Source organism: Asparagus officinalis, chromosome 1 (assembly GCF_001876935.1).
Source record: "Asparagus officinalis chromosome 1, Aspof.V1, whole genome shotgun sequence".
In the NCBI taxonomy this organism is placed as follows: domain Eukaryota; kingdom Viridiplantae; phylum Streptophyta; class Magnoliopsida; order Asparagales; family Asparagaceae; genus Asparagus; species Asparagus officinalis.
Window position 1 is genome coordinate 8,040,850 of NC_033794.1, and position 27,706 is coordinate 8,068,555.

Genomic DNA, 27,706 nt, shown 5'->3' on the forward strand with positions numbered 1-27,706 from the left:
CGTTTTGAAAAATTTTCTAGTATATTGAGTACTTATATATACTAGTATAGCCTGAAGGTCATATAGTGTATATATAAGTATATGTAACTGTACTATGGTATAGAAGTATGTGATATAGTATATACTATGAGAAAATGTATGCTTGGTACGTTATGTGTCATCATCCTGCATCCACTTATTTTTACCCATGTGAATGTTGGTCCCATATCTTGAATGATGAGAGGGGGATGTGACCATCACTATCCGAGCACAACTTTTTTTTGTGCTTCGGTACAAGCATACCCATATGACTGCCTCTCTCTTTCCGGTCGCGACTATTAGTATATATATATACTCGTATATATAGTATATACATATTTTATTATTCATTATATATGAAGAGATAATGGAGTATGCTTTGGTCTAAGCAACAAATTTATACTTGGTAGTGAGCGTTGACATAATCCGTGCCACTCATTTAAATGATCTGCAGATCCTCATGCAGCTTCTCAAACCCATGTGAATTGTGGTCCCCCATGTTTGAATGAGGGTGGAGGGGATGTGGGCCACTCACTACCAAGCACAAAGATTTATGCTTGGGTAACCAAAACATTTACCATCTCTCTCTCTTCGTCTCTCTCTCTTCTCTCTCTCTCTTCTCTTCTAGTATTATATATAATATATAGTATATATATATATATATATATATATATATATAAAATCCTTTAGTCATAGGACTGGAGTAAATTAGATATAAGAATTGTCGAGTTATATCTACTTGAGAATATCTGCTTACTTTCTGCATATTGACTATGACCAAGGAAAAAAATCAATATTATAATACATCTACAAAGTGCAAACCTTGAAAACCATGTATCAAGAACATCGGGATCTTGGTATATTTCCACTGATCTTCCATATTTTTCTCGGGCTTTTAGATGTGCTTCTTCTGAACTTCTTGCGACAATATAGTCCTCTTCACAATCTTTACCCACAATGTACCAAACCGGTATTCGGTGACCCCACCACAATTGTCTGCTTATACACCAGTCTTTAATGTTTGTCAACCAGTGATTATATGTCTGCAGTCAAAAAACAATATCAAGAAATTCATTTGTATGTTTGTCTTTCAATTATCAAATAGGTAGCAATCATCGGGAGAAATTTGATACAAGAGCACACACCAAATTGAAGACCAAGCCACATGAGAAATAAGAGGTGTGTATCATTTGATTCATATCTAAGAAAGATAGCAATGAAAGAAAAGGTTCATGCAATCGGTGGTGTAAACTAGCTAAACTAAAGTTTTATAACAGTCATTACCTTTTCAAACCTTTCAGGTAAAATGATAAGCTGTTGCTTCTCCACTGCATGAAGGGCCTTCTCAGCCAGTGGTTCCATGGTCACAAACCATTGTTTACTAACCAGTGGTTCTATAATCTGATTACAAAAGGAAAAAAAAAAGCTACTATTTGGAAACACAGAAATTCTTTTAAGCACTTCAAACAAGACAAAATAGGGAATATGTTATCACACTTCACCACCACGCTGCGACCTGGGAACACGTAAATTATAAGGCTCCTTTTTTACTGCCAGACCTGTCTCTTCAAGATCTGACCATAGTTTCTTTCGAGCTTCAAATCGATCAAGCCCACTGAGAGATGAATAGCATTAACAAATACAAGACAAATTGACAAGAAACTGAATTACATTACATAGTATCAACCAAATTGGATGAAGACATTAATTTACCTGTACAAGCCAGCGACCTCATTAAGGGTCCCATCTTTGTTCATGACATTGAGTATTGGCAGACCCAGTTTTCTAGCTAGATGATAATCATTGTGGTCGTGCCCAGGACTTATTTTCAAGACTCCAGTTCCAAATTCTTTATCCACATGCTATACATTATTAATGCTAAAAGAGTTAAATATAAGAACAATATTTATAAAGGGCAAAAAAAACCCACAATTGTAAGAAATTTTATTTAAAGCTGTCTATAGCATACCACACAAATATATATTAAATATAAATTGTACGGAATTCATCTCTGGGGATGCAGCCATTCCGTGGAATTTGATGTTCAGCCAGAAAATAGTCCAATATATATTAGCATAGCTTATAAGTTAACTGAATAAATATCATCATCTATTGTACAAATATCCCATGCCAAAATACATTTACAACGATTTGCTTATATAAAGTGAGCTCAAGATAGAAGACCCAGACCTAGGAACTAGAGTTCTAAACATGGTTACTAGACAAGTTATACATGGATGGACTGTCCATGCCCATGCAGTCGGTGTCAGATGCTGACCCAACATTGCATCTGAAACTTACAGGACATTACACCTTACACTTAGGACAGTATGCTAGAACTCCTTTCCATTATTTATATGACATTATTTCGACAAGGATAGTTGAGGAAACTTCATTACTATTGCAACACGCTTTGAAACCGTTGTACAAAAAGGATTAGAGAAATGAATCTAAATTTGTTCAAATAAAGGAGCAGAATATTTTCCTCACTATTTTATGTAAACAGCAATATATATAAGCCTTTTGGGGGGAAGTTTATTCAAATGGACTTCAGAGATAGGAAATCTAGAAGAAACCATTCTTGACCGAAGAAATAATGGCAAACAAACAAGTTCCCCTCGTGTGAAAAATTGTGGTTAATGATGTTAGGGGGTCTTCTGATAAAACCTTATAAGTTAATGGGGATTTTTTGATAAAATCTTAAAGCTAAAGATGGTTTTCTAATAGCCCGTAAAGTTAAGGGGGGTTTTCAGATATTTTGAAAGTTAAGGAGTTATCTGATAATCGTCCAAAGTTTTTTTTTTTTTTTTTTTTGATACTTAGCCAAAAATAATCATACATCAACCCTCTATCACACAATATCTGACGAGCTTTCAGCTTTCAAATCAACAAAAGGACCTAACATTTCAGGGACGAAAAGGGCAGAAACAACAGGGTGACCGAAAAACCAGGTCCATTTACCAAACTCGAAACAGAGATTAGAACCAAGTAGATGGTTCTTTTTTGTATTGCTGATTGCTTATGTTAACTCCATGTTGACACTCAGCGCACTCACCACCAACACCGACGAGCAGATTCAGGTGATGTCCAGGGGTGCAGTTGCCCCCCTAGAAATTTAGAAATTACATATAGGTTCATGTAATATTTCCAATTTGCCCCCTATAGTATTTTCAAATTGCACCCCAACCCAATTACCCAACCTAACACTATAAGTTAATAGCAAATAGAATTAGCTCATTGGAAAATAAAAAATAATTTAACTTTTCAAAAATCAACTCAAATTGGTATAAGCCCAAACACTAAAAGCTGAAAACTAAATACTAGAAACCCAAAACTACAACACTATAGTTTTCTAATATTATATTTTTAGTTCTAATCCCACCCCCACCCCCAAAAAAAACAAAACAAAACAAAAATGGATCTGCCACTGAACACCAACATGGTCTCTTACCTAGCATAACATTGCTGTTCATACATCAAGAGAACAATATCATCATGGATTGGCTGTCTATTATGTCAACGAGTAAAGATAAGACCCTTTGGTTTGATCAAAACAATATTCCTTGTATTCTATTTAAAAAAAAACTAGCAAATTTGAATGCCAATTCTTTGTGCGTTATGGGATTAGGTGAGTACCATTACAGATTTCGTTGTATCAAGAATTGTTGGCTTTTCTTAGATGGAACAAGTTCTACTACTATTTGTTTCGTGAATCACTTATACAGAGACTTGTGGGACCCTTGTCCAGTTTTTCATGATATAGCTCATACATTAAGAGAGAAAACACATTGCAAATTGGCTAGCCATTCTGAAAAAGACTACTCTTACAAATTCCATTCCACAGTACAAAAACTCCGAAGTTGTCATGAGAATTAAGACATAACTTCCTATACTAACGTGCATGTGCAACTTGCACGCCCTTTCATGGGCCCAAACCAGAGTTACTTCACAGTGACTGCATGGAAATGAGCTTGGGTTTATATTCCATCACCTTTTGTGATAATTCTTTCTAAATTTATTAAATTACTAAGGGGTGGCTGGTTTCATATAAACCCGTGCTAGAAGGACGAGGGGAGAAAAAATGGTCAAACCACGTGTTCACCGGCCATACTTCGTAGTCAGTAAGTGAAAAAAAAGCAAGAACAAGAAAAACATGGAAAACTTACTTTGTCCGCAATTATGGGGACATGGCGGCCAAATGTCTGAGGTACAATTGCCTGCATACCAATGTACTTAGTATAGCGTTCATCCTGCAACATGATGAAAATATACATTATTACAGATGTATCTATTTCAGGGGATGGAACCTATTAAATGTACTTATAATACACAAGGAGGAAGGGAGGAATTTCAGGTGAAATAGCATCGTAGAGAAATTGCTTCTTGTAGACAAGAAATTGTCTAACCTCAGGATGAACGGCAATGGCTGTATCACCAAATAATGTCTCTGGACGAGTAGTTGCAATTGTCAAAAAGTCACTCCTGCAACATAAATCAATGCAATATCAACGACAATATCAGTGATGAGGTTATAAATGCCTCAGTAGAAGCAAAGATGTAAGATTTAAGATGAAAAGGATTCAACAATTGATTAGGCTGAAACGCATGTAGCTAGAGTAGAAAAAACTTACACACATAAATTGCAAGTGTGCTACTAACAAATTCTTTTAAAAAGAAATGCTGGGTTAAAAAATGTGCTTTTAAAGTCGTCAAACTTTTAAAAAAATAAAGATGCCATGACTAAAAAATGCAGCCAAGTACATTATCTGTAAAATGCTTTAGAATTACTTCTTTTTTCCTTTTTTTTTTGGTTGGGGGGGGGGGTATAGGCTATGCCTCTAAATTGGTGGGGAATATTCCTATTATTTATTATCCATGAAAGTGCACTAGTGCATAAGACAATTTTCAAACTGAAGAATGAAAGAAAACTGAACGAAAGTTACCTCATTATGAAAGGATTAAAAGTCAGTGCATACATAAAAATTAAAAGAAATGAATAAATAAATATAAAGAGGATATCCAAAAGGTCAAATCAAAATGCTCCCATTTCACTAGAACACTTGAATACAAATAATGCTCTCAGCTACAAGCAAATGCATGGAGTCAAGATTACCTTGAACCGCCAGCAACACGATATTTGATGTAATACAAAGCACCAGGCTCTTCAGAGTACTCCACTTCCTAAAACGAGCAAGGAAAGTGCTTGAAATTTACGCAAATATGAAGCATTTGACACTTTGTCAGTCTAGCAAATTGAGGCATGAAAAAATGACATCAATTGTACTCACCTTCCAAAAGATATAATTCCTCAAATAAAAGTAACACAAGAACACAGTGGCAACTAAAAGAATGTGTTTTGTTTCAACCACCTGTCACACCTAACCTAAGAGATGAATGTTTTTCAATATACCTACATTTTATAATTCTTACCTTTTTTTGACTCTTAAAGTAGGACAATATTGAAGCCTTGCTTATCAAGATGCAAGAATTAAAATGCAGTAGCGAGCAGTAGTTTACCCTATCCGGCAACTAGCCACCTGAATTGTATGTTAAACCCTTCTCTTTCACTATTTTACACAGTTTCCTAGCTCATGAGTTAGGTGCCTGTTGTAATGTTGACCTTAGGTTGATAGCGATTAAACAAGTTTCATCAATGACACCTTTACATTCATATTTCCCCTAAATAGCTGTCAACATTTTGACAGATAACGTTTATATGATGATGGTGTAGAGGATAGTATGTCAACTCCAAGTTCTAGTTAGCCCAGTCCATGCAGGAAATTTACAAGTATGAGGAGAACTTAAAATGTCAAAGACCAAAACAGCAGAATGGATAAATATGGCTCCAAATGACATCTACAATTAGTTTTATAATGTTAATTGATAAATGACAATAACTCTTTTTCGAAAAACATCAACATGCTCCCTTTTAAGATGTGGCGGGCGAGCAAATATCTAATGACAAGTAATGGATAAATTCACATACAAGGAAATTAACCCAATACTAATTTTCCAAGTTAACCACGCACATAAAATCCACCCATGGAAGTCGGATATAAACCCACGGGGCACATCCCAGTGCAAAGTGGTGCTGATATCATTAAACCAACAAAACAGAAACAATCCAGGAATGTAATATAAACAATTTAATACCAAATAAAACTGAACATACCAAGTCAGATACTGCAGTTTGCAAGTTTGGGGACCAGTTGACCATATAAGACCCTAAAGAAAAAATTTGCCATAAGTGATCCAAATAAAAGAATACTATGAGCGACATCACGTGAAGGAAAACAGAAGTCAATACACGATTACAAAACACATGCTGAATACTGTCAAATCCATAGTTTATCCGTAGTTAATACAGCATACTACTCTCAGATGGTTAGATAATATCATATATGTTAGTGGTAGCAAGCATATGTTAGTGTTAGCATAATACTCAAAAGAGAGTGGCTTAGAAAGATATTAAAAAGGAGTTTAGTGGTAGCTTTAGAGTATATGTTCCAACTTGGTGGCAAAAGAATTAGTTTTTTAAATACTACATATGCTAATTCATGACCCTAGAAGATATACCTGTTCGCTGATCAGAGTACCCCAATGCTTATCACGACCAGAGGAATAACAGGTAGAAGACTCAGAACAACAGAAAACATTGCTCAATAATTGATCTCTCCAAAACAGTGAATGGAATATGCATTAGGAATTGTAAAATTGATTTAACTGCTCTGGAAAACAATTACTGTTGCATCTAGAACAATAACTATTGCTGCATCCAGTAGTAACCAAGAATTTCCATTGTCTTCTTTTTCAAACGTCACAGCCTCGTTGCTTTGCATAACTCGACATAGGGAAACAACAAATTGTACTGCTGAAAGGCAACCAAACAAGAACTTAAGAAATTTGGATGAGACGATAATATGATGTTAAGGATCATATAGTGCACGTCCATTGTTGGAGTCATCAACTAATATGGTTAACGCTATCGGATCCATGGATCCGATAATGTGCAGTTGAGAGAACCTTATCTAAAGTTGGTATGATATGTACTTCTTGTAAGATTTAAATCTTTGGATTTGCAGAGTTTTCCCAGCTTCTCAAGGGTTAAACCAAAAATGTCAGAGGAGACGGCTAATTACAACTGCAGAATTATACTTTCTGTCCCTGCAAGCTTTCTGACTGAACCACCATGAGAAATTTTGATATTTACTTGGAGTTGTTTCCTTTTCCCAATTTATTCAGAGCTTCTATATACAAAAATAAGTGACACTGTTAGCAGCCTCGTAAAGTCGTGCAAACCTCTGAAGATCTTACAAGCCCTAGAAGCAACTAAAAAGCTCACACAAGCATATTTAAAATGAATTTTTAAAGACAATGATAGAAGTAAGATGTTACCAGCATATATAGTAATTAACCATTTGGAGACATAATGCTATCGAAATAACAAATTGGTAACCAGTGGCCTCTGCACTTTTCTGAGGTTAACATTGAATCTCTTAAAAAGAAAACACATGAAAGCATGATACTATAAATTTAATGCAACGTAACCAGAAAAGGTAATATTAGTCATTCGGAAAAATAATTACCTTGATATATTAGTCCTTTCTCATGAAGCCTAACAAATGCCTCAATCACAGCTCCTGCAACCATTTATGAGTTAAAATAATAAAAAGAAAAGAAATATCTTACATAATTTGAATATTTTCACAAGTAAATGACCACAAAAAAAATATAAGAGTAACATATAGGAAAACTCTATCAAAAGAATATATACCCGAACAACATCCATAAAGGACTTAACACAAACAAGATATCAAACTTAAATATATTTAACTGCACTTTGTCTAGGCCAAAGAAAAATCTATGAACTGTGAAGCAGATAAAACAGAAAACTAAGACTATAAGCCGGGGAGATGACAATATCTTGAACATCAACATCAATTTTTTTAACAGGATTCACAAACAAAATAAAGAAATTGTGTACAACACCCTGATACAAGTTTCATTTATAAGAAGAATAAACGTATAGACATGGCAGCAGAACAGAATTTATATGATGCAATATACAAAGAAAAATATTTACTACTCAAGCTTTTTTATCACACTCTCATGCACCCTCAAACCCAGGAGCATATGCCAAGAATTTGTTAGAGGTATATAAGAAGGCAAATCCTTGATTGAATTTGGGAGGTATCCAGATGTAGGGACTTATACATAGCCAGATACATAACTGAAGTGCTGAATTAAAGTTATTTAATAAAATAATGTTTAAGCTAACAATTATTTATGTAAAACATCATGTGCGGACTTTGACTTTATAAACTTAATCCAAAAGTATTTATATTCTCATACACGTTTGGCATTTGTATAGGGAGGCAACTCAATCCAAAGAGTATCTAAAGCATCACATGTCGCATTTGGTTAGGTAGGCAACTCTCTTACGACTTAGCTGATCATCAAGCGTGAAACGTTCCTTAGTCCAATCACATGACGCGCCCAGTCTCTTTATCTGATTAGTAATTCTTCCACCATATCTGAAAGCAAGATAGTATTCTGCCTTAGAATTCATTAAATACAAGTTGCAGTAGGGAAATACTAATATGGCAAAAGCTGGATACAGGTAATGAAACTAGTTTACAACTTACGAAGGTGATCAACATTTACATTTACAAAGACGCAAGCATGCGCCCGCGCACACACAAGTTGCAATATGGAACTCCACCTTAGAATTCATTAAATACAAGTTGCAATATGGAAATATTAATATGGCAAAAGCTGGTTACAAATAATGAAACTACTATACAACTTGTGAATGTGCTCAACATTTACATTTACAAAGGGGTGTGTGCGTGTGCGCGCACACACAAGTTGCAAACTTGCAATATGGGTATCCACCTTAGAATTCATTAAATATAAGTTGCAATATGGAAATTAATATGGCAAAAGCTGGTTACACATAAGGAAACTAGCTTACAACTTGTGAATGTGCTCAACCCACCCACCCACCCACACCCACACCCAAAAGTTGCAATATGGAATTCCACCTTCGAATTCATTAAATACAAGTTACAATATGGAAACATTAATATGGCAAAAGCTGGTTACAGGTAATGCAACTAGTTTACAGCTTGTGAACATGCTCAACATTTACATTTACAAACACACACGCGCACGCCCCCTCCCCCCCCCCCCTCTCCAAAAAAAAACACCCACCCACCCACACACAGAGATATGGTTTCCGCCTATATCAATTTAAAAGAAAGCATGATCAATAAAGATGGAATGCATTTGCAAAAAGTTTAGCTATGTAACGATAAGAAGCTGTGGAACCTTGAACTAAGTTAACAAGAGTCACATCCTTATTACTGGGCATATATGATAGAACCAGTTGTCGGTAAAAGCAGATTTTTCAGGCAGCAAGAGAATTGTAACTTGAGAAACAAGCCTTACATACAGAAAGTATTCCCCACTACATATCCCGCTTCTCAAAAGTTTCCAGCATTGTTGAATATGTGAATTTCATGGTATCCTCACATACACAACTGAAACTCTAGCTGATGATGAAGTAAGCAAGTCATGTATCTTTTGCTGTGCAAATGAAACTGGAAAAGGTCCAACTGCCCTACAATGCCACTAGAAAAACTAGTTGTCTCTTATATTGTGTCCCAGTATGGGTCTAAAAGATGCAGAGTTTTATGGTTATGATTAATCACTTGCCAATCTACAGAAGCAAGTGGAGGAATTGCTTGAAAGTAAGAAATACTTGAGAAACAAAATGCCTGCTTGTGCAATATATATTAAGTGCTTAAATGATTTATGATCCTATGGATATTACAGCAAGTTCAGCTGAAAGGAAGTAAAATGAAACTGTTTACAGTTTCAATAACTGCTTATCCTATGAAACTCAGATCTGGAATGGATGTGAAAAGAGAAACATGAACAAACAAAGCCTGTTTGAAGTTGAATTTAAATTAAATAACAAATCAACGAAATACAACTGTTTCTTTGAGTACGACTAGTAAAAAATGCAACAGTTAAGAAACAAGAAGCATGAGTAAACAAGAGCTTACTGTTCTTTCCACTCCCATACTCTGTTGGTGAATTCTTCCCTAGTCAAATCAGTCCTTTTCAAGCCTTCTGAGGCAAGCATTTTTTCCACCACCAACTGAAGCAATCCAATTAGAAAATGACTATAAATTGATATGTCTCAACGCTACAAATAAATTGGTACTGGCAGCCTGAAGTTGGAAAATGGTTTAATTTAATCTTAGTTAAGCAAATCTTAGTACAAAGCCCATAGGTTGACGTAAACTGTCTCAATTGTAATTTTCTTTGACTCTTTGGCTTGTTTTGTGCCCAAGAGATGAGCATGACTCCCAAATTATGATAAATACACTGTATCATCTTGGCTTTCATCAAGATACCTGATCTAAGAAAATATGGAAAATCTCCAAATTTGGTAGGCCTAAGAGAACTCGATCGAAAGAAATTAAGAAAAATATGATAGTGGTTAACTTAATGGAGAAGAAAGCCCTCAACAAACTAAATGGAAAGTTAGCATTCATATAGCCGACCACAGACTTTGGAATAGAGGCTTTTTTTCTATTCTTCTTGTTGTATCCGCAGATACATGAGCTCAAATTGTATGACCACAAAGAGCGGGCACCCCCAGCTAACCTATCTGACAAAATGCCCATCAAGGTTCTACTTTGAAACACTCTGATGCAGGATAAGACAATTTCAAAAATTTTGCAGTTGAGAACAGGAAAATGTATTAGGATTTTACTTTAGTTAGGATTAGATAATTTACTTATAATTGAATTTGATATTTGTCTAAAGAATTTTATTCTATTCCTATAAATATGATTGTTCTTCTTTAGTTCAGGGAGCCAGAGAGTGTAAAAGTTTGTTTTGTTGCATGTGATTTGTCGGGTGAGGCCCACTTGTATTTTATTAAACATGTGATTTGCTGGGTGTGAGGTACAAATTGTATACTATCTTATTCTTTTGTTATTCATAAACCTATATTCTTCAGTCATTCCTCACGCCACTCTGTAATTCAAATTCCCGATATAGGAATTTGGCACCAATGTCTAGAGGTTTGACATTAGCCAATTATAAAATTTTATCAAACTCTTGTGGGCCCTTTGTCAAACTTGAGTTGGTTCTCCAGAACTTACCATGCTTCTTAGCCAATTATAAAATTTTATCAAACTCTTGTGGGCCCTTTGTCAAACTTGAGTTGGTGCCCTAGAACTTACCATACTTTTAAGAAGAAAGTCTTAGATGGTGATTCTAAATGATGATAACAAGGTTGACCTTAACCATATAGCAGAGGAATAACCACAGCACAAGAAATGATGTTCAAAGAACTCAGAATTTTATGCATGGACGTATCAGAATTATAGTATTAAATTTTCATTAGATGTAAAGAAGAACATGTGCAAGCGAAAGGTAACAAGCATCGCGAAGAACATACACAACCTCAACTATGATTTGTATATGTTTAAGTAGCAAAGGTTTAGACTACTTTAGAAACTAACCTGAGTTGCAATACCAGCATGATCAGTCCCAGGAAGCCAAAGTGTGGCCCTCCCCTTCATACGAAAGTATCTAACCATTATGTCCTAGTCAGACAAAGTAATACTAAGTTAAAAACTACCAAAAATTATGTTTAACCTTACGAAAAGAATATTGAAAAAGGCTAAATTCCAAAGCAGACAAATAGTAGCACATAGTGAATATTCACTCTAAAGCAGTCAACTGCTTCTGATCTGAGTCAAACAGTTCTATTCACATAATTATGCTATAGTGAAAAGAAATTCATGTCCGCCTGCCTCACTGGAGTGACACAATATAAAAGAACAAAGGTTTTTGAGAGAAAAGAAAACAAAAAGAAATAAAATATTAGGAATTTAGGATTAATCAGAGTGGAGCCAATTAAACAAAAGGATCCCCTGGGTGCATATGAGAACTTAGCTACTATGCTAGACACCTTAGATGGCTTTGCCGCTTGGCAGGTGTCCAGGCACTATTGAAACATTCATATATAAGTGAAAATTTTATGAACCGTGAGGCTGATATTGTTACGCATGCATATAAGGACCATAGCTACATAAAAGCATGTCTTGTGTGTACACACATATAAGCACATTAAAACTAGATTGAAATAAGCATGCAAGAAATGTTTTTGTCGCATGGCTTGTGAGTGTACACATATAAGCAAAGTCAAACTATTGGAATAAGCATGTTAAAATGTTTTTGATCCATGATTGAAATGAACATCGTCTTGGTCAAATATGTAATGGCAAAATGGCCAGATTGGTATATTTTGCAGAGGCTTGGTGACATGTTGGTATATTTTCTTTTAGTTTTATCAGATTGGTATATTTTGTCGACTCCGACGCCATATAGACCTTAAGTTTAGCCAGAGTTACTGTTCCAGCCAATGTTGATGGGATTTTTTGCATAAAACCCCCTCATTAAACCCCCATCATGCTCCTAACCCCTCCTCCTCCTCCTCCCCCTCTCCCTCCTCCTCATCATCCTCTTTCTCCTTTTTGTCAACCGCACCCCAATTCTCAAAGGCCCTATCAGCTTTTCCACCCAAATTGCCCCCAAAACCATCCAACTTGCCCTCTTGAACCAACCACAATCCTCCAAATTACTCAATTCAGCAAAGGGAGTTGAATTGCTCGCCATAGTGAAGAACCGAAATGTGATGAGCTTAAGGGCCTATGTTAGAGAACAGGATCGGTTGTTTTTGGTGTACGATTATATTGCTAGTGGGAGCTTGGAGGATGCAATGAAGAGGGTGAGGTCAGGTCAATTGAGCCTTGGATGGGATGCAAGACATCGGATTGCAGTTGGCATTGTGAAAGGGTTGAGGTATTTGCACTTTGAGTGTAGCCCAAGGATCTTGCATCATAGGTTGAAGCCAGGGAATGTGATTTTGGATGTGGGTTTTGAACCGAGATTGAGGGATTGTGGATTAGGGGGATTGCTTCCTGCTCGAGTCGATGCTTTAGGCTGTGAGTGTTATGTTGCTCCAGACAATGTTACATTAAACGCTGGGCGCTTCTAGGCGTCGGACTTGACGCCCAGCGCTTAGTCGTCTAGGCGGGCGCTTAAGTAGTTTCTAGACGTTTTTTTAATTGTGATACTTGAAGATAAATATATATACTCAATCAAAGATGCATAAATACTAAAATACCAACACTATTAACTAAATTGCTTGGTTTACCAATTACAATAGCTCTTTGTATGTTTATACTTCTCAACTCAAATTATAAGTTCATCTCAACAGTGAAAAACTCATTCTCAACTCAAATTACTGTTAACTTATAAGTTACTGTTAAGTTTAAGTTAACAATAAACTTAAACTTAGGTTTACTGTTAACTAAATTATTGTTAACTTAAGTTTACTGTTTACTTAAACTTAAGTTTACTATTTACTTAAACTTAAGTTTACCATCAACAAAAAACTTAATATTAACTTTAACTTAAACTTAAGTTTACTGTTAGCTTAAACTTAAACTTAAGTTTACTGTTAACTTACACTTCTTAAGTTTAAATTACTGTTGTTAACTAACTTAAATAGATATTTAAGAAGTACTATTTACCTTGTTAGTAGTTACAGATATCGGGGGAGCTCGACAATGTTACAGAAGGCGCTAGGCAGACTAGGCGTTTGACCGAGCACCTAGCGCCTAGACCCCTGGACGTACGCCTAGACAGCGCCTAAGCGTTCGACTATTTTTAAATTATTTAATTATAATAATTGATAAAAATATGTATTAAATTCATATAAATTTTTTTAAATTATTTAATTATAATAATTGATAAAAATATGTATTAAATTCATATAAATTTTTAAAAAAATATAGTAATTTTAGTTCCACAATAAATCATGCATACTTAGATACTAAATAGCCAAAATAATAATTAACAAGGGTAGAGCCTAAGATGTTTTTTTTTATTTTTAATTATAATAATTGATAGTGAATGTCAATGTTATAAAAAGCTTAGATGTCGGACTGGTGTCTAGGCGGATTTCTTTCTTCATTTAAGTGGTGGTCGATGAGGTTTCTGGTGTCTAGGCGGATTTCTTTCTTCATTTAAGTGGTGGTCGATGAGGTTTTGTTGAAGGTCGGAGGAGGTAGTGGAGGTGTTCATATTTGGAGGTTAATGGAGTTTGGAGGATATGTAAGCTACAACACATAAAATCACAACCAAGACCTACAGGGTGCAATCCACGTAAACATACAATGCTCCCCTAAACGCTCGTAAAATCTAGGTGGGCAGCCTAAAAACCGTCTAGACGTTAGACGCTAGTTAGGCGGCCTAGGTACCGCCTAGGCCTAGGCGAACGTCTAAGCGGACTAGGCGGGGGTTTTTTAAAACAGTGGTTCCAGAGTGCTTCCAGAGTTGCAGGTAAAAACTTCAAATGTTATTAGCGTTCCTCATCATCAAGCCCGTGATCCCAGCCCAAATTTAATGAGGAAGAGGATGATGATGAGGAGGGAGAGGGGGAGATTGAAGAGGATGAGGAGGGAGTAGGGGAGGAGGAGGAGGGGGTTAGGAGCATGTTTAGGGTTTATCTTTATCCCAAATTTCATTCTTCAATAGCTCTCTCAATCTGTAACCCCTCTCTATTCTCTCCTCACTCTCTCCATAGATTCAAGCTAAACCCTCTCCTCCTTCGTTTAGGCATCGCATCGCGTAGATGGAGCCCTAGCTCGTCCAAATCCCGCAAACGCACATCTTTTTCAGGTCAAATTCTTGATTTTCTTGTTATTTTTGTGTTTAATTCTTTATTGCGATGGTTTTTTTTGCTTGTTTTTATGATCAGTAGTAGCGTCGGATGGTGAGGTTTTCACTTCCCCCGAGACTGCAAAGTCTTTCGATTTCGCTTCAGAGGAACGGATATATAACTGGTAATTCCTCGTTAGTTTTGAGTTCGAAATGGGTAATTTGCTCAGGTGATGAGTGGGATTTACTTTTAAACATTGGTTCCAGCTAATTTGTTTCCATGTCAGTTAATTTTAGAATTGGGAAACATTGATATGTAATGATTAGTCATTTATGCGTCAATCTCTTTGGTTGAAGTGAGAGGAGTTTATCTTTTGATATGAAAACGATGACATGAATTATTCATAAACCAAACTTTAAATGACATTGGGAAGGATTGTTAGTTATGGACTTATGACCATATATTTTTTGACATACTAATACTTGTTCTTTACTATTAGGTGGGAGTCTCAAGGATATTTTAAGCCTAAAACCCTCTCATTAAAACCCCATCATGCTCTTAACCCCTCCTCCTCCTCCTCCCCCTCTCCCTCCTCATCATCCTCTTTCTCCTTTTTGCCAACCGCACCCCAATTCTCAAAGGCCCTATCAGCTTTTCCACCCAAATTGCCCCCAAAACCATCCAACTTGCCCTCTTGAACCAATCCCAATCCTCCCAATTACTCAATTCAGCAAAGGGAGTTGAATTGCTCGCCAGAGTGAAGAACCGGAATGTGATAAGCTTAAGGGCCTATGTTAGAGAACAGGATCGGTTGTTTTTGGTGTACGATTATATTGCTAGTGGGAGCTTGGAGGATGCAATGAAGAGGGTGAGGTTTGGTCAATTGAGCCTTGGATGGGATGCAAGACATCGGATTGCAGTTGGCATTGTGAAAGGGTTGAGGTATTTGTGTAGCCCAAGGATCTTGCATCATAGGTTGAAGCCAGGGAATGTGATTTTGGATGTGGGTTTTGAACCGAGATTGGGGGATTGTGGATTAGGGGGATTGCTTCCTGCTCGAGTCGATGCTTTGGGCTGTGAGTGTTATGTTGCTCCAGACAATGTTACATTAAACGCTGGGCGCTTCTAGGCGTCAGACTTGACGCCCAGCGTTTAATCGCCTAGGCGGGCGCTTAAGTAGTTTCTGGGTGTTTTTTTTAATTGTGATACTTGAAGATAAATATATATACTCAATCAAAGATACATAAATACTAAAATACCAACATTATTAACTAAATTGCTTGGTTTACCAATTACAATAGCTCTTTGTATGTTTATACTTCTCAACTCAAATTATAAGTTCATCTCAACAGTGAAAAACTCATTCTCAACTCAAATTACTGTTAACTTATAAGTTACTGTTAAGTTTAAGTTAACAATAAACTTAAACGTTTACTGTTAACTAAAATATTGTTAACTTAAGTTTACTGTTTACTTAAACTTAAGTTTACCATCAACAAAAAACTTAATATTAACTTAAACTTAAGCTTAAACTTAAGTTTACTGTTAGCTTAAACTTAAACTTAAACTTAAGTTTACTGTTAACTTACACTTCTTAAGTTTAAATTACTATTGTTAACTAACTTAAATAGATATTTAAGAAGTACTATTTACCTTGTTAGTAGTTACAAATATCGGGGAGCTCGATAATGTTACAGAAGGCGCTAGGCAGACTAGGCGTTTGAGCGAGTACCTAGCGCCTAGACCCCTGAACGTACGCCTAGACAGCGCCTAGGCGTTCGACTATTTTTAAATTATTTAATTATAATAATTGATAAAAATATGTATTAAATTCATATAAATTTTTAAAAAATATAATAATTTTAGTTCCACAATAAATCATGCATACTTAGATACTAAATAGCCAAAATAATAATTAACAAGGGTAAAGCCTAAGATGTTTTTTTTATTTTTAATTATAATAATTGATAGTGAATATCAATGTTATAGAAAGCTTAGATGTCGGACTGGTGTCTAGACGGATTTCTTTCTTCATAAGTGGTGATCGATGAGGTTTTGTTGAAGGTCGGAGGAGGTAGTGGAGGTGTTCATATTTAAAGGTTAATGGAGTTTGGAGGACATGTAGGCTACAACACATAAAATCATAACCAAGGCCTACAGGGTGCAATCCACGTAAGCATGCAATGCTCCCCTAAACGCTCGTAAAATCTAGGTAACCAAGGCCTACAGGGTGCAATCCACGTAAGCATGCAATGCTCCCCTAAACGCTCGTAAAATCTAGGTGGGCAGCCTAAATACCACCTAGACGTTAAACGATAGTTAGGCGGCCTAGGTACCGCCTAGGCCTAGACGAACGCCTAAGCGGACTAGGCGGACGTTAAACGATAGTTAGGCGGCCTAGGTACCGCCTAGGCCTAGACGAACGCCTAAGCGGACTAGGCGGAGTTTTTTTAAAACAATGGTTCCAGAGTGCTTCCAGAGTTGCAGGTAAAAACTTCAAATGTTATTAGCGTTCCTCATCATCAAGCCCGTGATCCCAGCCCAAATTTAATGAGAAAGAGGATGATGAGAAGGAGGGAGAGGGGGAGATTGAAGAGGATGAGGAGAGAGAGGGGGAGGAGGAGGAGGAGGAGGAGGAGGGGGTTAGGAGCATGATGGGGTTTTAATGAGGGGATTGTATGCAAAAAATCCCGTCAGCACTGGTCGAAACAGTAACTCCGGCCAAACTTAAGGCCTATATGACGCCGGAGTCGACAAAATATACCAATCTGACAAAACTAAAAGAAAATATACCAACATGTCACCAAGCATTTACAAAATATACCAATCTAGTCATTTTGCCCATATGTAATGATGGCCCATTGAACATTCAAATCATCTCACTATACATGTGACATTGCGGCAAAAGTCTTATAAAGACTTATAAATTCTAGTTCATTTCATATTTGGGATACATTACGGACAATTGATTGATAAGCTAAAGGCGTTAACCTCAGGTTAGGATTCATCTAAACCGTAGATTCAAGACTTTGACTTCAAATAAAATATGATCAAGGACAAGAAAAACTCTATCACCAACTTAACCCTTTTCACTCTGAAAACTAAAACTACAATCAACAAATGCATAGATATTTAAAAAAAAGATAAAAATTCAAAATGTCCTAGGACTGCAAGGCAGATAATATCGTCAACGTGTTGGGATTAACAAATGCTTTTGTAGAATACTTCAGCTAAGAAACGGGCTTAGAATTTCATCACATCAAACCTCAAGGGTCACAAACATTGCATGTCCCATGTGCAATGAACCTGTAACATTAGGCGGTGGCATGGGTATAACAAAAGGATCTCCTCCACGATCAAAACTAGGCTTAAAATACCCTTGAGACTCCCACCTAATAGTAAAGAACAAGTATTAGTATGTCAAAAAATATATGGTCATAAGTCCATAACTAACAATCCTTCCCAATGTCATTTAAAGTTTGGTTTATGAATAATTCATGTCATCGTTCTCATATCAACAGATAAACTCCTCTCACTTCAACCAAAGATATTGACGCATAAATGACTAATCATTACATATCAATGTTTCACAATTCTAAAATTAACTGACATGGAAACAAATTAGCTGGAACCAATGTTTAAAAGTAAATCTCACTCATCACCTGAACAAATTACCCATTTCGAACTCAAAACTAACGAGGAATTACCAGTTATATATCCGTTCCTCTGAAGCGAAATCGAAAGACTTTGCAGTCTCGGGGGAAGTGAAAACCTCACCATCCGACGCCACTACTGATCATAAAAACAAGCAAAAAAACCATCACAATAAAGAATTAAACACAAAAATAACAAGAAAATCAAGAATTTGACCTGAAAAATATGCGCGCTTACGGGATTTGGACGAGCTAGGGCTCCATCTACGCGATGTGATGCCTAAACGAAGGAGGAGAGGGTTTAGCTTGAATCTATGGAGAGAGTGAGGAGAGAATAGAGAGGGATTACAGATTGAGAGAGCCATTGAAGAATGAAATTTGGGATAAAGATAAACCCTAAACACTGAGATGAGAGCTCGGGGAGGGATAAGGCGGCAGGGGAAACGAAGCGAATTTGAACGAATATTGTCTTATTCGAATTTGAATTCGGCTCAATTAGGACTATTCGTGTTCGTGTTCGAATTCGACACGAATACTATTTAGACTTCGAATTCGCTTCGTTTATTTGTGCTCGTGTTCGATAACTATTAGATTTACCATTGACGTCAGGGGAGAGGCGGCTGGGCGCTGGATCTCGAGGCTGCCGGCGGCGGTCAGGCGGCGGCCTGAGGTGAGTTCGGGCGGATCTGGACAGGGGGTCGAAGATGGAGAGCTGGAGGCTCGGGAAGAGGAGGATGGGGCTGCGGGCTGGGGGTTTGGCGGCGCTGGGCGCTGGAGGCGGTGACTGGAGGCGGCGGAGGTAGAGGAGGCGCGGAGATGATGAGGGAGTTGTGGCGGAGATGATGGGGGAGAGTTCGGCGGTTTCAGATGAATCAGATCTTGTTAAAGCTATTTATATTATGCCAAGTACAAATCTGAACCGTTCATTCATGATCCAAAAGACATGTGAAATCCTAGGTCCCTTAACTTGTTTATTTATATATGGGTAGAAGTTGTAATAAAAAATTTTGATGGGTAATATTTACAACAAGTTTAATTAATAGTATTAACATATAAAAAGTTATCAAATAGTTAATAATCAGTCGAATTGAATATACATTTAGTTAAATTCTATTCGTTTATAAGCTGAATACTGAAAAATATTTATTTAGTGTTAAATGAACTGTCGGATCGAATATGACCGAATATCTGCACGAATATTAGCCGAACTGTTTATTAAATATTTGGTTCACTTCCACCCCTAGCGGCAGCGGATGCTGATATGCTCTGGGCGTTTTTCTTGTGACTAGGTTTGGGCCTTGTATCTTTGATGGGCTAGTCCTTATTTTGAAGTTAGCTTGAAAAATAAGCTATAGGTGATGGTAGAATTTTCTGGTTAGCTTGAAAAATAAGCTGTGGAATGATATTATTATGTATAAATATTTAGAAAGACTGTTTGAAACATAGGTACTTTTATTAATGACTAGTTTTAACACACATGCAATGCACGTGATTTAATACCATGATTAAGTATTTTTGGCAGTTTGTGCTCATTTTTTTCTTTAAACTCTTACATCCCGATTATTTTTTTATGTTTGTTTAAATGGGATACACCCAATTTAAATTTTCATGTTGATATTTGAATTGACAAAAAACAAATATAATATAAAAATAATTTGAATTTTCATATTATTTTTGATCGATATGAAACTAAGCTTTATTTGAGAAAGTATAGCATTACAAAGTAAAAAATATTAAAATAGTGTTATACAAGGAAGGTGAATATTTAAAACCAATATGGCAAAATGATTGATTTAAACTATGTTAAAACGATGCAAAAGAGAATATGAAGTTTATTCCTAATCATTGATAGACTTCATAAAAAAATATAAATTAAAGATTAATGCTAACTCTAGTATACTTTTATATGATAAAAATATCCACATAAGAATATAAAAGTACTGAAAAAAATTCATGAAACTCCCTTCTAAAGATTCCTAATTTCACTCAAAATAATTAAACTATTCTATAAAATATTCATAAAATATTGTTTTTATTTCTTCTATTTTATTTTTTATTGAGTTAAGATCAATCCTTCTTCAGGTTTATCATTTATCATTTCTCGGACAATTCTAGAGTATTGTCTTCATCATCTACATCAATTGTGACATCAGGCTAATTTTGTATTTTTTATGCTATTATCTTTCCTAGGCTCGTTAATTTTTTATCATCTCATTTAACTTTACAAAGAAGTCAAATGTACTTATGATGTTCAACACAAACTGCTCAAAATATAGACTTTGATTTTTTTTCTATTTCAATGAGAATAAATATTAATTTCATATATATAAAATTCTTTGTGTTCCTAATTTATTACTTAAATAAATTAGAAGCTATCTCTTTATTTTCCTCTAAAATGAATTCTTCTGATGTGCATCCAATAAGAATTTCTGTTATTTCAATAATATTACCTTTGCTCTATCCCTGTCATTTTCCATAAAGATCTAAACTAAATACCTGCATTATTCATTACCAATTTCTCTTAGATTATAACATTAATATTTAATTTGAAGAACACAATATGGAATTTATGAATACTTACTAATTTTTCTTATGTCTTCCATGGAGATTTTTTCTTTGATTAGGATAAAGTTATTAAATTATTTTTTAATGTAACTCATTCAGTGCTTCATTAATAGATATGTCTTATGTTAATGCCAATTCAAGTGATTCATTGATGTTTTCTAAATTTTAGATTTATTTCCATCACTTTCCCATTTGCAATGAAAATAACTCAATTCTTTTAAGGTTATCTCTAAATATTCTAATAGTTTCTCCATATGTAATTCCTTGTATTCTTTTACCCTATAAATATTATTAACGTCAAAGATTAAAGTTTCTAAATTAAAATCAATTAATGCTAAGGTATAATATTATAGTGTTTTATCATTTCTATGGATTTAAACATCTATCAATTAATGTTACGAATGTATTTTGGCTACCCCAACTTATTACTAAAATTATATTAAAGTACTTTAATTTATATACTGCCGATAAATTTTAATCTATAATATTTTTAAAAATTTTATCCATTAACCGGATGTTTTTAATCAATTCTTATTATTTTTGTTTACCAGTATCAACTTAGACTATTCTTAGATGCTGAAAATGGATAGTAAATCCCTAAATTAGAAATTTTAATATATATATATATGAAAAATACCAAACAATTACACTTTTCTTTGTCAAGTTTTAAAATTTTAGCCCATTTTTGTAGTTTTGAACTTTGAGGGTTTTACTTTTAAGTTTGGTAGTTGTAAATTCTATGTTTCATGTGTTGGTGGTAATTTTTTAAATGTTAGTATATTTCTTGTAACTCTAAAATTTTGAGGGTGTCTTTTGCAATTATTAAAACTATAGATTAATTTTGAAAAATATTAAATTTTAGCGGTCTACCAATCGACGAATTTGATATGTGCTAGTTAAAATTTTTGAAAATTTAGAGTTTTTTTACGATTTTTAAATTTTGAAGGAATTTTTTAAAAATTTTGAGGTTAATTTTGACAAATTTTAACTTTTTAGGTGTCTAAGGGTAATATCTTGAATTCATCTTATTTTATTTACAAATTTTAGAATTTTAGGGTGGCTTTTTATAATTTGAACTTTTGAAGGTGTTTCTATAATTTTTGAGATATTGAGGGTGTTAATTAAAAAATTTAAATTTAAATGTCAAAAATTTTAGGTGTATCATGGTAATCTCTTGAATTCATCTGTGTTGTTTGTAAGTTTTAAAATTTTAGAATTTTAATGTGCTTGTCTGTAATTTAAACTTTTAAGGGTGTTTCTATAATTTTTGAGACATTGAGGTGTTAACTGTAAATTTTAAATTCTTTGCAAACTGATGTTAATTTTTTAATTTTATGTTTTTTATTTTAAGTTTTGAGACATTTGGATGAGTTTTATAATTTTGAACTTTTCAGGATCTTTTCTGTAATTTTAAAATTTTTTATGGTTTTTTACAATACTTCATGTATTATAATATGTTATCTACTTGTAATTTCTTTATCTTAACAAACTAATATCATTTTTATGTTTTATATATTTTATTAATATTAGTTTTTTTAAATTGTTAAGCTAAACATGGTTCACATAGGATTAGGATAAGATATGATTATGATCAGGATAGATTAAGATATAAATAAAACATTCAAAATAGTGAAGGGTAATATTGACTATTGAAAATTAGAATTTGATTATAGATAAGGTAGTTCAAACTATAAAGGAGTATATTTGTCTAAAAAAGATTTTCCGAACTCGTGCTTTTAAAGGGAGTATGATTTATCTAAGATGCTAGTCCCTCGTATCTTTTCATAATTTCATATTAGTCCCTCAACCCAAGTCTTTCTTTTGTGCGACGACTGGGTTTCGGCCTTTTGTCTTTGATGGGCTAGGCTTTAGTGGATCAAGATAGTAGCATTTTCCGTTTTTGCTTGAAAAATAAGCTACGGGGTGATATTCCATATGTAAATATTTGATTATTTGAAAAATAATTAAGTACTTTTATTACGCAAGTACCTTGACAACTTTCCACCCATTTTTCTGCCAAATTCCTTCCCGTAGACCACCTTTCCTTTCATAACCTCATTATCTCTGTGCTCTGCATGCAAACTTTTGAAAACATTCATAAGTTGTGCCTTCGTCCCTCGTGCTCAAAAAGCAAGCAAGAAATTGCCAAGAAATGATGGGGACTTTCGATAGAAAGAAGAAGCAATTAATGGAATATGTAGTAAATTAAGTTTTTAAAGGGCTTGCATCTTGCATGCATGTGAGAGTCGCAAAGAGAATGGTTTGGGAACAGTGCACATGGGAAGACATAATTCGACTTTGCTAATAATACGGAGGCGACAAGGCAAAAAATATATATACGTACGAACTTAAGTACAGAACTACAAATACGTATTGCGTTGCTTATAGGAGACATGTAACGTGGAAACTTTGTGGTCTGGATGCTTATGCTCAAGTTTATTGAGGATTTCCATGTTTCGCATGATTCATCTTGGTCGATTTTGCGAGAACTAAAATTGAGGGTTTAAGTTATTTATCCTATTTTTTTATGTTAAAAAGAAGTGGCCCCATCCGAACATTTACGCAAGATTCACAATATGAAGGCATATTTAGCAACTTTGAACATTAAGCTATTTACCACCCCCATCCGTTCAAAACTGTCTCCATGCGAGGGGGGCAGTTTTGACTCTTCGATACAAAAAATTGTAGGGCAAAACTGAAAATTTGCCCCCATTCAAAAGTCAGAACCGCCCGCTCGTATGTGGACGGTCCTGATAAATTGTGTAATTCTTACTCGCATGTTGGTGGTCGGACGGTTAGGGCATAGGGGTCTAATTGGTTCATAAGACCAAGAGGCTGACCCGTGTCTATGGCATATGTCTATTCCCGATTTTCAATTATTAGGCATTGCGATATCTATTCTATTCAGGACCTCTAGTACTATATCACGCCTGCGCCGTTGCGCACGCCGGCAAGTGATGGTTCTGGGCCGGGAGTATTACAGATCAACATGTTACAAAGAAGACATCGTTTTATCTCCATCTCGTGTATGACGTTACACTTATTCTCTCTTCTTAATTATTTGACTACTGAGAATTAAGAACCATAAAAGAGGAAAACAATGTTGGGAACCTGGGAAGACAAACGACCGTCAAATTTTCAAGCGGGAAAGCAATATTGAAGTTTAGGCGAAGACGTTAGTCCAAGTCGGCGCAAAACCTTCAACAGCTACTCGGATCACCGACTTTAATTGCAGCGCCGCCCAACTTGAGATCGAGATTAATCAGATTCCTCTATCCGCGTTCATCATGAGCTTCACGCGCGGTACCCGCAGCGGTGAATCCATCCCAGCCGCTAAAACCCACTAAAAACAACCACGCAACATCTTCCTACCCAATATCCGCCATAGAAAATCATATACGGACACTGGACCGGATAAGGTCACATGACCTAGTATGAATCCTGATGCATATGCAGTCGGATTGTATATAAATATAGTTGTTATCGTTACAATTAAGGGTAGCGAATGGGTCGGACTTTGACCGCCAATCCCGTGCTTGCCCAGTCCAGTCTTTACTCCGGCCAACCTAGGACTACGACATTCGGACACGTGGACGCTCAGTCCAGTCCTACCGGGGCCCAAGTAGCATGCACTTGAGCGGCCAAGCTTGATCCGATCCGCTCCCGAATCCGACCTAGATCTAATAGGGTCCCGTGCAGGTCGACGCCCTCTTGATTTCGGACCATCTCGAATCAGTCCCTAATCCTAGTGTATATAGTCGCTATCATGACAAGTCCTATTAACACCATAAGTACTAACATACAGTCCGACTACACTGAAAATGTGTACGCATCAAGATTCAAGCTAGACCAAAATGTTTCCAAATCTCTCCATGTTCCTATAAAGGACCCCGTATAGAACTTTTTTTCCTAAAATATAACTACCTCTCCACCTTTTTTGTAATACCGTTAAAAAAAAGAAACCTCAACTCCCTCCCTCTTCCCCACAATCCACAGCTGTAGATAGCTGTCGTCTCTCATGTGCCTCCCTCTCCCCATCACCAACATTCAAAAAACAAACAAATACTCCCCAGTCGCCAGCTCCATCCAATCCCGCCTCGAGAAAAACCAATGCAGCAGCTCCCCCTAACCGACCCTCAAATCTCCATAACCCTGGCTCCCAACCGCGGCCACCCAGGCCGCCCCCTCCACCCCTCGTGGGTCGACGAGTTCCTCGACGTTCTCGCTGCCCGCCGCGGGCGCCACCGCCGCTCCGCAGGCGGACTCGGTCGCCCTTCCCCACCCCGCCGCACGACAATGCGCGCGGCGGGCGCTCGCAGACGACGACGCCGACGAGTTCACCGGCTCGACGCGCGAACAGCTCATGTCAATGTTTCGCCGACGATGCGGGCGCGCGCTCCCAAAGCCCGCCGGCGGCTCATGCCTTCGCCTTCGGTCGGGTCGCAGGAGGCCGGAGGCCGAAGAGGCCGCAGAGTGAATGTAAGAGGGAAGCGCAGGCGGATGCGAAGGCGGAGCCGATTGATCCGAAAAGGGTTAAGAGGTAATGAATTTAAATTTAAAAAAAAACTTCAAGAACATAAGCAAATGATAATTAGAGAAATGATATCCGAATTCAAATTATGTAATTTTTGTAGGATATTAGCGAATAGGCAGTCGGCGCAGCGCTCGAGGGTGCGGAAGTTGCAGTACATATCGGAGCTTGAACGCAGCGTAACTACATTGCAGGTAATTAACAAGATGAAAAAGTTAGCGTTCGGGTTAATTATTTGGAACTGGTCTGAGTTTTGCATAATTCAGAGAACTTCACGTAATTACATTTGAAAATTTTGATGTTAGACAAGAAATTAAAAATGAGTAATATATCCTTTAATATTTTTTCAATGGCATTGTGATGTTTTGATTTTATTTGGTTGGTGAAGACGGAGGTATCGGCATTGTCGCCTCGAGTGGCGTACCTAGATCACCAGCGGTCGGTGCTCACCGTCGGCAATAGCCATCTCAAGCAAAGGATTGCTGCGCTAGCGCAAGACAGAATTTTCAAAGACGGTGAGTGGAACAAGCAATTTGAGGGAACCTGCCACAAAAATTAGTGAGAAATGCCAAAAATGGATGAAAATTCAAAGTTCATTTCCTGTTAGTCACATCCAAATAATTATTTGGCCTTGCCATTTTTATAAATGGAAGGTTTAGTAGTTTCGATCTGGCTCCCACAGTCCTGAATTCAATTTCAAGATAGATTATTACAAAAAAGGAGGTTTTAACAAATAATTAAATGCTTTTATCCAATATGCTGAATGGTTGTTCTCTAGTCTATAGATCCCCTATCGTAGATGCGAGAACCTCAAGCTTAATTAAAGTCCCATCATTATAAAATAAAAACTTCAAGTTATGGACTGTTTTATTAATTCAACTGCTTTAAGTATAAGAATTATTAGAGACCTGTGAGGATTTTGGATAAGATGAAATCTTTCTCAAATTATTCTTCATGATAGAAGATTTACATATTTGTTCTTTGAACATTCAGAATTATGCCTATGTTCATCCTGAATCATGATGCATTGTTTGCATATTGTAAAAAATATCACACACAATCATCTGTACTAATTGCTGTCAATATTTCCCCCCCTTCTTCTTTTTTTATTTAGCTCATCAGGAAGCACTGAAGAGGGAAATTGAGAGATTAAGACAAGTCTACCAACAACAAAATCAAAACAAGTCTTCTTCCACAAGTGATTAGGCCTTAACAAGGTCCAAAATGGAGGTTTATCAATTGTGATTATTCGTGCGATTGTGTGCAGTGTTTAAGGTAGAGATTTGGTTGTATTTTCTGTGTATTCTTCTCCAAGTTGTCTATTCGTTCTCTAACAAAAGAATATATATATATATATATATATGAGAAAAATGGGTATGTTTGATACCAAACACAAATTTGGTGCTTGGTAGTGAAGTATCTCATTCTCATCCACTCATTGTCATTCCCAACAACTCCCCAACCCATATGAGTGTGGGCTCCGATATCAATGAGTGGAGGGGAACGTAACACCTCACTATCAAGCATCATTTTTTTTGCTTTGTACCAAGCATACACATTTATATATATATATAGACATGTTCCGGGTGTGGAAAGATGTGCAGCGGTCCGGTGTTAAAGATAGGTGTTGTTTAATTTTGTGGGTCCAAATTATTGTATCGTGTCTGTGATTTTTTGTTGCCACAGATTGGTGGGGTTTGGAGATGCTCATCCATATTATGTGCAGTCCATTTGTAGGATTTATCCTTTATGTCTCAAATTTTATGGTTTGTTCAAAAGTTCTTGAAAAGGATTTATCTTCTTCTGTCAACTATGGTTCTGTATTGTTCCTAACAGTGATAATCAACTAGCTTCATTTGCACATTCTTCTCATGCTTTTTCTGACTGCAGCGGCTATTCTTTTGTACCACAACGACTACACTTTACTTATATGTAAATACTGATTGCTTATATTTGATAAGTTACAGTCTCATTTATTGCCAACTATAAAAGGGAAAATTTTAACATTGTAATGCAGCAGTTCATGAAGTAAATTCCTTCTTATACTGGAGTAGAATTTGACTTGGAGCATGGGAACAGACGATGATTAATTTTGTAGAAGAAAACTAGAGAGCTAACAAGTATTTCTAATTACTTGAGTTAATCACAATTCAAAACAAGACTGAAACATTACTAGAGATGATGTTT

At 36.0% G+C, this 27,706-nt stretch overlaps 1 protein-coding gene and 1 long non-coding RNA gene across 7 annotated transcripts in view; one reads left to right on the forward strand and one right to left on the reverse strand.

Moving 5' to 3' along the window:
* Nucleotides 1–19,006, reverse strand: part of LOC109848152 (valine--tRNA ligase, chloroplastic/mitochondrial 2) — a 32,174-nt gene extending 13,168 nt beyond the window's left edge. Inside the window, exons 1-15 of one of the 6 annotated variants that reach the window (XM_020417546.1) lie at nucleotides 18,662–19,006; nucleotides 18,478–18,559; nucleotides 18,036–18,162; nucleotides 11,562–11,645; nucleotides 10,089–10,183; nucleotides 8,461–8,552; nucleotides 7,605–7,658; nucleotides 6,191–6,243; nucleotides 5,132–5,199; nucleotides 4,425–4,500; nucleotides 4,185–4,268; nucleotides 1,732–1,880; nucleotides 1,516–1,633; nucleotides 1,303–1,419; nucleotides 841–1,061 (exon numbers count right to left, since the gene is read on the reverse strand). In XM_020417546.1, the coding sequence (XP_020273135.1) occupies nucleotides 841–1,061; nucleotides 1,303–1,419; nucleotides 1,516–1,633; nucleotides 1,732–1,880; nucleotides 4,185–4,268; nucleotides 4,425–4,500; nucleotides 5,132–5,199; nucleotides 6,191–6,243; nucleotides 7,605–7,658; nucleotides 8,461–8,552; nucleotides 10,089–10,183; nucleotides 11,562–11,645; nucleotides 18,036–18,162; nucleotides 18,478–18,559; nucleotides 18,662–18,788 (1,547 nt within the window). In that variant the 5' untranslated portion in view covers nucleotides 18,789–19,006. Of the gene's footprint in view, nucleotides 1–840; nucleotides 1,062–1,302; nucleotides 1,420–1,515; nucleotides 1,634–1,731; nucleotides 1,881–4,184; nucleotides 4,269–4,424; nucleotides 4,501–5,131; nucleotides 5,200–6,190; nucleotides 6,244–7,604; nucleotides 7,659–8,460; nucleotides 8,553–10,088; nucleotides 10,184–11,561; nucleotides 11,646–12,434; nucleotides 12,563–18,035; nucleotides 18,163–18,477; nucleotides 18,563–18,640 lie in introns of those variants that run through there. The other 5 variants (XM_020417537.1, XM_020417529.1, XM_020417522.1 and 2 more) reach the window with 5 other exon arrangements.
* Nucleotides 25,433–27,320, forward strand: LOC109848219. The gene is made up of 4 exons (XR_002248742.1): nucleotides 25,433–25,528; nucleotides 25,623–25,713; nucleotides 25,908–26,034; nucleotides 26,634–27,320. It is a non-coding gene; the product is annotated as an uncharacterized LOC109848219 (long non-coding RNA).